Source organism: Lactuca sativa, chromosome 9 (assembly GCF_002870075.4).
Source record: "Lactuca sativa cultivar Salinas chromosome 9, Lsat_Salinas_v11, whole genome shotgun sequence".
NCBI classification, from domain to species: Eukaryota; Viridiplantae; Streptophyta; class Magnoliopsida; order Asterales; family Asteraceae; genus Lactuca; species Lactuca sativa.
The window spans coordinates 151,893,561-151,907,344 of record NC_056631.2 but is presented as its reverse complement, the minus strand read 5'-3'; the positions used below and the strand labels follow the sequence as shown (position 1 = coordinate 151,907,344).

General features: G+C 32.4%; 1 protein-coding gene across 1 annotated transcript; it reads right to left on the bottom strand.

The window, feature by feature from the left end:
- Positions 1–9,324: 9,324 nt before the first annotated feature.
- On the bottom strand, positions 9,325–12,000 carry LOC111896410 (protein NRT1/ PTR FAMILY 4.5). Its single transcript, XM_052767532.1, has 4 exons — positions 11,548–12,000; positions 11,032–11,457; positions 10,710–10,831; positions 9,325–10,591 (listed from the first exon to the last, which is right to left on the bottom strand). Exons 1-4 carry the CDS (start codon positions 11,743–11,745, stop codon positions 9,577–9,579), a joined length of 1,761 nt encoding a protein of 586 aa, XP_052623492.1. The 5' UTR covers positions 11,746–12,000; the 3' UTR covers positions 9,325–9,576.
- Between the last annotated feature and the right edge of the window lie 1,784 nt (positions 12,001–13,784).

Sequence of the window (13,784 nt, the reverse complement as noted above, 5' to 3'; positions counted from 1 at the left end):
AAGCAGATAGGACTAACACGTGTGTAGGTCCAATTTCAAAAACGGCTTAAAAGGACCTCCTTGAAAGAAAACAGATGGACTAATTCCGATTTACAGCAAATGAAAGGGACCAATTTTGCCAATCTCTTAGCCACTTTACTGTAGCTAAGGATGGAAAATTTTAATCTATATATATAATAAATGATTAATGCAATATGAATAATTTATTAAATAATAATTTTTATAGAAAAAACTAATATTTTCTTTTTGAAACAATATATTTAGATTTTATTATATATATATATATATATATATATATATATATTGCAAATATGTCTCATAAATTTGTTTTTATTAGATTTTTATTAATATATACTACATCTGTCCCAAATTAATTGTCCATATTTGACTTTTGAAGTTTTTATTTTTCAACTTTGACTTTAAATATTTTTGTTTTTGATAGATAATATTTGATGCAAAATATATGAATGAATTGTATTTTAAATGTTTTTTCATTGCTATAAGTTTCATCAAGTAATATACAACACAAATAAAAATAATTAAGATCAAAATTGAAGAAAAAATACTTCAAAAATCAAAAATAAACAATTAATTTGGGACGAAAGGAGTATGTATATATATATATATATATATATATATATATATATATATATATATATATATATATATATATATATATATATATATATATATATATATATATATATTAACATTACAATTTTGGGCTTCTAAAAATACAACCATTTTTTCTTAAAACACATTAAATGACAAGCGATATGTTATTTTTGTTTAATATTGTGGTGATATTTCCGTTGAATCGTTTGTTATTAAAAAAATTACTTTTTGTTTAGTTTAGTTTTAAAAAAACAAACATTTTTCAAGACATTTACTTTTTAATGTTTTTTTTTTTTTTTTTTTTTTTTTTTTTTTTTTTTTTTTCTAAATGTCGGTATTTATAATCATTTGTCTAGTAAAAACATTTAAGAGAAAATTTAGAAAATAATAAAGTAAGTAAAAATTTAATTGACTATAACTAAATAATAACAAAAGTTGGAGAAAAAATTAATAATTTGTAATGATAAAATAATAAAATTAATAAAGTTTGTATAATGATTGGAAAGTTTTAATGATGAAGTAATAAGGTTAGGAGATAATTTTTTTTTTCCGGAAACAATACCTAATATATTAGAATAGATGTAGAATGGAGTGTCCATAATACCATCCTTTTTACATTCCAGTCTTTAAACACTTCGTCTACTCCAAGCTATTAGGACTTCTTTTTTATTGGAATGTTTAACTAGTTTTTATTGAGGCCCGGATTAGGAGAGGGCAAGTTGGGCACTGCCTAATCAATTTGAGCGCCTTAATTTATATTGGTAGTTATTTAATAATAATTAAATCAGCTAATCTTTAACGTAAAATTGGCTAATCAGACTTGGTATGATCATATTCTCTTGTGCCCAAGCACCCTAGTTCATTTCCCTGGAGTTGCAATCTTTTTTTACCACATTATTGATCCTTTTTTTTTAATATGTGTAATATGACTTCAAAGCTTATTTCCTTGCAATACAACATCAAGTACGATTCAGTTATCTTTTTTTTTTTCAATTGCTTTTCTTTCCTTATTTTTATTTTGCTTTCTTTTATAGTGTATATTAAAATTATATCCAATAAACAATCAAAAAAAATAACAACACATAATAGGCTAGATGGTTTATATGTTTGATTTTATTAGAATATTATGTAATTATATTGATTTTGACATTTTCCTAATTATTTTATTTAAAATTCATTTAAGGTTATTTAAATATAATTCTATATAATAACAATCTTATGTAATAAATTACTAAATACTTTTATTTATGATTCATAGGTTGTCTATCGTCAAGATTCTTCGAAAAAAATTAACCTAGACTTAATTATTATATAAATTTGGTAATTTGAAGGGGGCATTTTATTTTGCCCCAGACATCAAATATCTTTGGACCGGCCGTGTTTTTATTGGCTTTTTAACTGTTTTCCGAAACTATTTTCAAGAAAGTTATCCACTATTTTCCAGACTTAATTTGCTATTTTCCAAAGAATGAAAACACAAAAAACCATAACTAATTAAATTTACATTGTCTATAAGTTTGTTTACTTAATCAATAAACTTAATACAAGCTTAAAAGAGTAATATTAATACAAAAATCATTAAACTTAATACAAGCTGCCGGAAATCAAAAGTAGCAGTCGGAGTCGTTATTTGTCGGAAAAAGGTAAGTTCTCTCTTTCCAACGTCGTATCTTCAGTTATCTGTTGTTTGCCGGAGGCTGCCATCCAATGGCAATGGCTGTAGTAAAATTACCCGTTGACAGTGTGATAGAGAAAGAGAGAGAAAAAAAACTTTTCAGATGTTGTGAGATTGTGGCTCCAAAAACCCATCGACGAATCTGGTACCATGAGAGTGTGGTCGAGAGAGATAGGCGAGTGCAATGCTCCGACGTAGGCGAGTTGGTGGTGGCAGTGCTCCGGCAGAACAAATGATTTGAGTTCTCCGGCTTGTTGGCGGCAGTACCCCGTTGCGCGCGCGCGCGCGTGCGAGAGAGAGAGAGAGAGAGAGAGAGAGAGAGAGAGAGAGAGAGAGAGAGAGAGAGAGAGAGAGAGAGAGAGAGAGAGAGAGAGAGAGAGAGAGAGAGAGAGAGAGAGAGAGAGAGAGAGAGAGAGAGAGAGAGAGAGAGAGAAATGGGTTGGTCTTGAAATAGGCTCTTGGACTAAATTTTTGGGCTCCTACCATATTCAAAATTTTTTCTATTATGTTTCAAAAATCTATTAATTTCTAATTTGTTTTTAAAAAAATGTATAATAATATATTTTTTTAAATAAAATTTAGGTTACTAGTCAACATTTTTAATTTTTTAATTTTTAAAGGAAAAAATGGAGAATGTTTCGGAATTTTCAAAGGACCAAGTATATCTCTAATCTTATTATTTACTTATGTATAATTAATTGTTGTATTTTGTTAATTTTTTTACATGAGTTTTTTTTTGTCAGTTGTTAGGTCTTTAGATCTCGTGGAGATTTAATGACGTGGGTGCAAAATGTTGCACGTTCACAAGGTTACGTTATCGGCAGTAAACGTTCAAAGACAATAACTAAGGACTTCATTTATAAAATCGTCCAGAAATAAATATGCGCAAACAAAAAAAAATTAATTGTCCAGTCGAATTGGTAGGAAAGCATTTGAAGGCACACGATGGTTGGAAGTTAAGGATCGTACGTGACGAACACAATCACGAACCATCAATGTACATGGAGGGTCATCCTTTTGCAATGCGTTTGTCGGATAAGGAAGCTCGTTTGGTGCAAGATTTTACAGAGTTGGATGTCAAACCGCGAAATATTTTGCCAACACTAAAAGTGCAAAATCAAAATAATGACTCTTTATTGAGAACTATATATAATTTTATCCAGAAGTTGGGGAGATCTCGGGGAGAAGGTAGAACCTTGATGCAGAATGTTATGCACATTTTGCAAACTAAAGGGTACAACTTACAGTATCATGTAAGCACGATTACTAATGAGTTAGAAGAGCTATTTTTTATTCATCCAACATCATTAAAGATGTGGCAAACATTTTCATATGTGATGTTGATGGATGGTACATATAAAACAAACAAGTATAATCTTCGTTTTTCTAGAAATTTTTGGTGTCACGTCTACAAACAAGACGTTTTTCATAGCCTTTGCAGTCATGCATAATGAAAAAACGAGCAACTATATATGGGAATTGACTTGTTTGAAATTGACGATTAACGATTCTTTTTGTCCTAGTGATATCGTCACTAATATAAATTTGGCAGTGATGAAAGCATGCAGATTTTTCCACAAAGTAATCATTTACTTTGTAGGTGAGCTGTATTCAAAGATATAACAAAACATTGCAAACAACGAATCAAAATACAAAAGACTTGGAATTCTTTTCATCTAAAGTAGAAGAATTTAATCGAATCTCCAATACTAAATGCATACATGCAAAATTATGAAGAACATCAAACATTATTGTTCGAACATGCAAGTATTATTCATATATTTGTTTAAGTCTTAATTTGTTTAACAATTATTGTTAATTCATTCAAACTAATGTATTTTTTTTCTGCTTCTAGATGTTTTTTATTATCCTTATACTATTTGGTGGTAAAAGTATGCTGAAAGATTTGTATCGTTGTGGACTGAAAAACATGTCTATTTTGGAAATTTAACAACAAATAGAGTCGAGAGCCAACTCGCCAAGCTAAAAAAACACCTGGAATCTGTGAAATGTTATTTAGACAAATTCATACATGTTATTGAAAAATTTGTACAATCACAAGAAATCATTATCAAAGAACTTTCATACGTTACATAATCACTTATATGCCAAGGTTTAAGGATCGGATATTCGAAGTACTACGAAAACATGTTTCAGTGCATGCTATGGATAAAATCTTAGAAGAGCTTTATTGGTCAAAAATATTTGTACCAACTCCTGAGAATTATGGATGTCAAATGCGGACATGTTTTGGGTTACCATGTGCTCACGAACTTGTGATATATGTCGGTACATGTGTGTTTAATCTATTGGATTAAATTGACATCTGTATAGTTATAACCACTTTATGATATTTTGTCTGCTGACTATACGGTCACGTATTCCATTAGATTTAATTGATGCTTTTTGGAGAAAGCTTGATTTGAAACCTTCTATATCTATGGAATATGGTAATCTTAATGTGGATCATCGTATGCAAAGGATTAAAGAAATATGCAACGATCAACCAGATCATATCAAATAAAATTATTTAAGGAGGATGGAGGAGATAACAGATCCATCAACAAATTTGATCAATGAAACTTCGGTTAAGAAAAATAACAATGGACACCCAAAAGTAAAGCGTATCCAACATCAAAGTCAAGCACCTCACAAATACAATTGTTCAGACTTAAATCAGGAGCCACCACAGTATAGTTCATCATTCATGGACTTGAACGATGATCTGAGCAGGCATAGTTCATTCTTCATGGGTTCGTACGAGGAACCAATATACCAATGTTCATACAACATAGACTTAAACATGGAACCATAGGTCAATGTTTATACAACATAAATTTAAATGAGGAACCAATAGGGCAATGTTTATACTAGAAAGACTTGAACGAGGATTCGATAGGCAAATGTTCATACAAGATTGATTTGAACAAGAAACCACCATTGGGACATAATTCATTGTTGGAGGAAATTCCATCTATATTTCATCCATACATCACACATATAAAAAATGTTTTAGGTGATGGAAATTGTGGTTTTCGATCAGTAGTTGTTTATCTTGGATATGGTGAAGATCAGCGGCTATACATTCGTCAACAATTGTTACACGAGTTATTGAGTTCATACGACGACTATGCTAGAGTTTTCGTTGGATGCAATGAAGTAATTACTTCATTGTCTTTCTTTATGAAGACTAAGTCAATACCAACAAAAAAATTGGATGCTTATGCCTGAGACATCTTGATAGCCAACCAGTTTGGTGATCGTTCAATTTTTACCACTGAAGGCCCCGTAACTTTTTTCCCTCTTTGGAGAGGTCCTAGAGAGTTTCAAAATCATCGGGTCCTTACATTTTGCACTTGTGTACACCAATCATTATATATGTTACAGTTGGAAGGATGATACCCGATGCCTCCCATTGTAGCATTGTGGACCCGCTGCAAATCTCAGTCAGCAACCGAATGATCGAATTATATACTAGTATATAATTGATAATCGACCTATTCCTCAACCACCTGCTTTAAGGAATAGACTTGAACATGATATATCATAAAGACATCACTGTGACGCTAAAGTCGCTTCTAACACCATCCTATGAACATTTATTCTTGACTGGAAATAATTCTTTGATAATATAGATGTATATATGATGATATAACAGGGTGTGCAGTTATTTGTAAAACACCGTGATATTTTGTTTTAAGTCAGTTTAGATAATGTAATAATAAAAGGCTGAAAGAGTTATCCTGTATGATCTAAAAAGTCCATAGGTTATGTAATTAATACATGTATGCCCAATAAATCTAATAAGACCCACATAGATGGATCATGTTTCTTTTATGGAGAAACATGATACTGGAAAATGTTACCGCTCCTCTATTTAAAAAGGAAGTCTGGATATATATATATATATATATATATATATATATATATATATATATATATATATATATATATATATATATATATATATATATATATATATATAGGGGACAATTCAAATAAAAATAATAAATAGTGTGAGAACGTAAAAACACTTTTTTATGTTATTATTCTGTAATGAATTTTGTATCGACAACTTTATGTCATTATTCAGCAAAGAATAAATAAATAGTCAAAGGTTAAAATTAAAATTAGAATTTACTAAAAAATGCACATACATAAATTTATAATAGAAAAATAACAGTGTAATGAATATATGACTAATCGAAAGTTAATATTTATATTAGAATTACTTCAACAATAAACATATACAAAATTCATTACAGAATAATAATATAAACATAGTGTTTTTACGTTTTCACACTATTTACTGTTTTTATTTGAACTTACTTATATATATATATATATATATATATATATATATATATATATATATATATATATATATATAAAGATTGGTATAGATTATTTAGTTTATCTAAAGAGATTTGGTTACTTCGAGTAACTATAAACCTAGAATGTAACTAACTAGCTAAAGATAATGTAATGAGCACTTGGATTTTGTCTCTTTCACTCATCATGGGGGACAAGGCATGGGTTTGCTTTTTGTATTTTTGTTTAATAGGTGTTCACATGCTTGTAATAAGACCCTACCTTACTTTTTATTTTTGTGTCTTGACTTTTTCATACACTTGCATGTATAAGGAAAGGCATTATGACAAAAGATGAAGCTAGTTTTTTTAGAAGACTTCATCTCTTTTTCTCTCTACATTGCCAAACTACAAAGGATATGATTTAGATTTTTTACAAGAACTATATAGGATATGATTTAAAAATAGGATTTCTTAGTAATACTCTAAAAGAAAATAAATCAATATTTGAAATTATGTTATCGTAGATATGCATGTGTATGTCTATAACAGGTCACATATGCATATAGAAGGTGGGGTGTGGCATAATTGAAAGAAAGGAAACTCAGTTGTTAGTTTTTGCTAACAAATGGAAGTAGGTTGCTATTTCTAGCATTTAGTTTTGGTTAAATAAAAAAAATTAGAAACTTTATATCATTATAATTTAAAATTTTCAATGCTCCAATAGAAAGAAATGAAAGTAAGATGCTATAGTCCAGTAATAAATGAATGTACGTTGCTATTTTCGGAATTATATTTGGTGTATGCAAGGCTAAGGATGTCTTCATATATGTATGTGACTGTGAATTTGTCGTCTCACTGGCTATGCCGCCACGAAGCATGGGAAAGCCCTAATGACAATGATTACCAGGAACCAAAATTCCGTTAAATGATAAATTTTGAAAGGGTCAGCTAACTTGGAAAAATTTCGTGCATGCAAAGGCTGGAGCATTTCTAAAAAAAAACTTGGGTAAAAAGTAGGCATTTACTTTACTAGTTACAGATTTTGTCTATTCTATTATCCATGAAGCTTGATGATATTTACAAAAGTTTAGTGGAAACTAATAATAAAATTACATAATAAAAAATAATCAGTCTATATCAATCCACCTGAATCAAAGGACTTCTAGTCTAGTGGTATCAGATGTTGTCCTCAATTCCTGAGATTGATGGTTCAAGTCTTGTTTGAGACATAGGTGGTGAAATTATGAATAGTTTATAGAAGCACATTATATTTACCATTCAAAAAATAAAATACCAATCTGACAATCCACCTCAAAGCACATATATGAAAGATCAATTGGTAAATGTTATACTAGCCCAACAGACTTATCCCATTTGTTTTAGAAGGCCAATCAATTATGTTTTTTGTACTTTAAACGAATGAAGTAGAATGTGACATGTTGAAATCATCCCTTGACCCCTTATGGAAGGTCATTGAATTATAATAATAATATAAGTTTATTAAAACAAACTAAAAATAAGGAAAACTTAAACCTGATCATTGGCATTAACCCATCTTCATCCATATGTGTTCTTTTAATGCCTCCCACCTTCTAAGCTTCTTTCCAAACAATAAATCCAGATCCTCTTTTGACGTCACCAACATAGACAATATCAAATGGTCTCGTTCGCCATTCACAATCACTGCATCCTAAAAGTTCCACAACATTTTTGAGATTCGAAGACGATCGAGGGAAAAATAGGGTTTGTGGTGGAGATCTGGATACCAACTTGGATTGTGATATCACTTTCCGAACTAATATTTCTAGTCTATGCCTGAGTTACAAGAAATTCAGTCTAGGATAATCTAAGTGAACACTGACGATTCTAGGCACAAAAATCATAAGCCAATATGCTAGAGGATTTTGTGAATGTATGATGAGAACGAGAGCTTAAGATCGTAACCCTTTTCTGCAGAGGAAGAACTGTTTATATATTAAACGAGATTAGGGTTTCATCAGGGTTGTGCCGTCATTAGTTGCTTTGGAAGCAAGTATGTTAATCCGGATTTAATGAGGATTTAGGGTTACCAAAACAAACGAGTTTCGTTAGTTTTACCATAATCACCCTCAAGAAATTTAATTTTCCACTATGTTCCCATATGTAAAATCCAGGACCCCGCCAGGGGTGCTGCCCCTAGACCCCGCCAAAGGGGCGCTGCCCCTTTGTAAACCCCGGACCTAGGGGCGCTGCCACCGAACCCCCGACTAGTCGTCGAACCGACTTCTAATTCGATCTTATACATGCGTGTACTCCACACAACCCCATACATATATTACAATACAAATTATGAAGCCCCTTAGCTCACATGTTGGTTCCAGTTACTTAAAATGATATGGTGACACTAAAATCACCAACAACCCAATGACTGCAAGCACACCGATGTATATTTAAGTATCTATATGGTTGCCAACTGCATTTTCCCAATCATGTTCACAAGAACTCCATTCTTATTCTTATATATACCCACACCTAAACAACCTCATCCACCTTTACTTTTCTGTTATCGATAATACCCAAGTGTTTAACTTTTTCTTCGGTTACAACTTTGTAAACATCTGAAATGCTAATTAAATGCAACAAATAAGGGATACCACTATGAATGGCTTTAGTACCAACTTATATCCATTTAGACAAACTAGAGCGAAATCATTAATAATCCACAATTAAAGTTGCAATCTATTTGAAGAGAAAATGGTTTTTTATAACAGAATTTTGTAGCATACAACATGATGCTTACATTTATGTGTGCTCATCTGAGCTTATCCAAATATAACAACAAAAAGCACACCAAAAAGATGGTTGGTTTGGAGGGTTAGAGTGGAATATTGTTCAAAAGCTAATGAATCAGTGAAGTGCAAGGAAAAAAAACAAAGAGAAGTGACCCAAAATGCAGAGACATCTAAACCAAACAATATCTTCAAGATTCTGCTTTTATATTTGTGAATGAACTTCATGATCTTTTCCATCGTTAACCTCCTCCTTTGGTTCTTTCACATTTTTAACATCCTCATTTGATTCAACGGTTGTTTCACCTTCTGGAGAGTCTTCTTTAATTGTACTCTTTGGTAACTCATCTTCACTTGCACTGACCATTGCAACACTTGTAGTTGCTGACGCCATTTCTGTCTTCAACAATTCATCATCCTCCTTTTTGTACTTATACTTTACGGCTGAAAGCAAGTAAACTGCGAAATTTATCAAGCTCAACACAGCCAACAACCAATAAAATAAATTCAGATTGTTGTTATCCAAAATCAACCCATTAATCCATCCTTTTTTGCTTGGAGACACTCTCTTAGTAACAGAATTAACAATATCCACCAAAACACTACTCAGAAAGTACCCAAGTGACACAGATATCCAGGTGAATGAAGTGGCAAGTGATCTCATCCCTACAGGAGCCTCTTTGTAAAAGAACTCAAGTAAACCCACAAGTGTGAACATATCTGCAATCCCAAAAATACCATATTGAAAAGAAAGCCAAAAGAGGCTAATAGGCTCAAGTGGATGAAGTCTTGATTGGTTTCTCCTCTTTACTTCCACAATGCCAGCCACTCCCATCGAGATTGCAGAGAGAACAAGGCCAACTCCAACTCTTTGGAGTTGAGTAATTCCTTGTGGATGTTTGGTGAATTTTCGTGCAAATGGTACAAAGAAGAACTCATAAACAGGAAGGAGAATTGACATGAAGACAAGGGGAATTACTGGAATTGAGCCCGCAGGGAAGTCAAGTTTTCCAAGTTTTTTGTTCATGAAATTGCCTTGAGCTTGTGAAAATGTTTGTAGTTGGGCTAAACATGTGTTCATGACAACAGTGCTTAGTATGATAGGAAGCATTCTTATTAGGATCTTAACTTCTTCAACTTGTGTCACAGTGCATATCTCCCATGGTGCGAGTTCACTTGGTTTTGAATCTTTAGGAACAACTGCTGCCTTGTCCAGCCAACTGTGTACAATATCAAAGTCAGCTATGAATTTTTTTTATATATCTTTTTATAAATATACAACTCCAACACCTGAATTTAATTTTATATTACTTTCTAGATATGGAATGTAATACGTACGTGAATTGGGCAGTACGAGAGAGTTTTTTTCCCATCAAAGGCTCATTTTTGCTACTTTCATGTAACTCTTCCGAATTTTCTGGTAGTGCTAAGTTTCTATTGTTGACAGATGCTACAAACACCTGCACAATGTCAAGAAAATTTGCATTCAGAAAGAATTGTTTAACATTTTTCGCACACTTTTCATGCTTTATGCACCAATGGGGAGAGTGAGAGAGAGAGAGAGAGAGAGAGAGAGAGAGAGAGAGAGAGAGAGAGAGAGAGAGAGAGAGAGAGAGAGAGAGAGAGAGAGAGAGAGTATGTGTGTGTGTGTACGGCATACCCTAGTAACCCTTAGAAGCGGGCTGTCTTTAGGAGCTTGAATGCGGTAGAAGGGTTTCCCAAAAAGAAATAAAGTGTACCCCAAGGAGCTAGTAATGGTAGCTAATAAGAAACCCCACCACCAGCCATGATTAGTGCTAACATACACAAATCCAGTTACTCCCACGGTGGCGCCCACGGTGGTGCTGAGGAGAAGCCAGTTGAAATAGCTTCCTTGTGCCGTGAGTCCTTTTGGTTTCATGGTGTCAAACTGGTCTGCACCAAACGGGGCAAGAGCACCTCGAACGCCACCCGAACCTAATGCTAATAATGCTAATGAGGTGTAAAACATGAATCCTATCCCTCCTTCCATGCAACTTGCTTTTCCACCACAAGGTTTTGGATGGAGACTTGTGGCATGAGCTTGAATTGTCATTATTGCAAAAGCCTGTCATTAATCACACATGTCGTAATTTAGTTGTTGAAAACTAATCATGTTTTAGTAAAAATCTTTTGTGATGGCTGTTAATTTGCATACCACTACTTCGATCACTCCGAAAATAAGACAAGTATGGAATCTGGAGATGTAAGTGTCTGAAATAAAAGCACCAATAATTGATAGAAGGAATGTCGAGCCCATAAAATTAGTAACTGTGTTTGCGGCCCCAGGGATGTTGAAACTCAAATCCTTCATGAAGTATGAGAACAATATTAATACGTTTGATACGAATCCCATGTTCTCTAATGCCACCAAACCTGCACATTTTTAAGTAAGGAAGAGGTCAATGTGGCGTAATGTGTAGTTGACAATAAATGAATTAAATTCTTGGATCAAAGTGGATGACATGTTGAAATTCATTGTATAGAAAGTTTAATAGTTAGTGACATCTTCAATTACAAAAAGAAACATTTTTAAAATTAAAATAAATCTTTGATTGAACGTTTAGCGTTCAATATATTATAGGAAAAATGATATAGTTATGGAAAATAGAACACATATTGCGTTTGGTGTGAGGTGTTCTTTGTATATTTTTCCTTAAGGACCATAATCAGATAAGAGATCCCACAACGGTGTCTTTTTCTTCTTGTAGATATTTTTTTTTTTGTACACCACCATCACCTCACCTTCTTCTTTCTCGTTTATTTAATGAGAGACTTGAAAACGGGGACCCACCTTATTGTATATTATTTATAAAAACTATTATTGTGTGAGAACGAGACAACATTTTTGATTAATCGTCATGGAATAATCGAAGATTATGATGAGAATGAAAACATGTCAAATATAAAGCCATTTATTAGAATCTGGTTTCTAATAAGAACCATTAATTTATAAAAAAAATATATAAAGTAATTGTTGACGTGGCATTAACATATTTGAAACTAGTTTATAAAATACGAGAATCACGGTTATAAAATTAATTAAACTTTCATATTAAAAAATTAAAATTATTAATCAATTATTTTAAATAAATTATTACTCACACTACAAGAATAACAGGCAATAGTGGCGACACCTTTAGCAGCGACATCAAACAAACGCGTTTTTTGTCGCCGCTAAAAGTGTCCGTCGCCGCTAAAGGTGTCGCCGCTAAAGGCTTATGTTGGCGATCCGCGTCATTTCAACCCTAACCGTTGATTTAGATGATGATCCAACGACTAGGAGAACACAGAAAACCCCGCGTTATTTTCCCTCTGGTGTGTCGCCGCTAAAGGCTACCCGTCGCCGCTAAAGGCGTCGCCGCTATTGCCTGTTCTGGCGATCCGCGTCATTTCAACCCCATCCGTCGATTTAAGCAATGATCCAACGATGTAGGAAACCCCAGATAGTTTTCCCTCCGATGTGTCGCTGCTAAAGGTCGCCCGTCGCCGCTAAAGAGCATCGACAATAAAATCAGCTTCGTCTTCACTTTCTTCCCTGATCTACTTCTGTGTTTTCCCTCTTCCTCTCCATTTCCCACCTTCTTGCCGGAGTATACCGCCACCACCACTGTTCATGACGAAAATTTGATATTTTAGATGTGTATTTGTATGTGTATTTTGTTTGTAGATGTGGATATGTATTTGTATTTACAATTGTATGTATATGTGTATTTTGAGTGTATTTTTATGTATGTATATGTGTTTTTGTATAATCATTTATATGTATATGTGTATTTTGTATGTAAATTATGTATATGTATGTGTTTTTGTATGTATATATGGGTATTTTGTATGTGTATTATGTATGTGTATTATGTATGTATGTGTATTTTGTATGTATACAAATACATATAAATAGCGGCGACGTCTTTAGTGGCGACAGATAGTATTAGCAGCGACACGTCTTTAGTGGCGAGACCAAAGAAGCATTAGCGACGAAGCAATAGCAACGACCCTTTAGCGGCGACGTGTCGCCGCTAAAGGTATTAGCGGCGACATTTTCGACCTTTAGCGGCGACGCCCGTCGCTGGTAATACTCTAATTTCTTGTAGTGTCAAGAGATATTTTTTTAGTTATATAAAATTATAATCGTTGATTAAATGAATACATGAAATTATATCACCTTATAATCTGTATTAATTTTATTTTATTTTTTAATTAATGCTATTAATTTAATATAATTAAAATAAAAAAAATTTAAATTTGAAATTTAAAATTTAATTTAATTAGGATGAAAAATTTAAATTTAAAATAGATAATTAATATGTTCACAAGTGGTATGATAGATGTTATATAATATTAATAAAAAATTGTAATATAATAACACTGGCAATCTATACTAATAAATAAAAC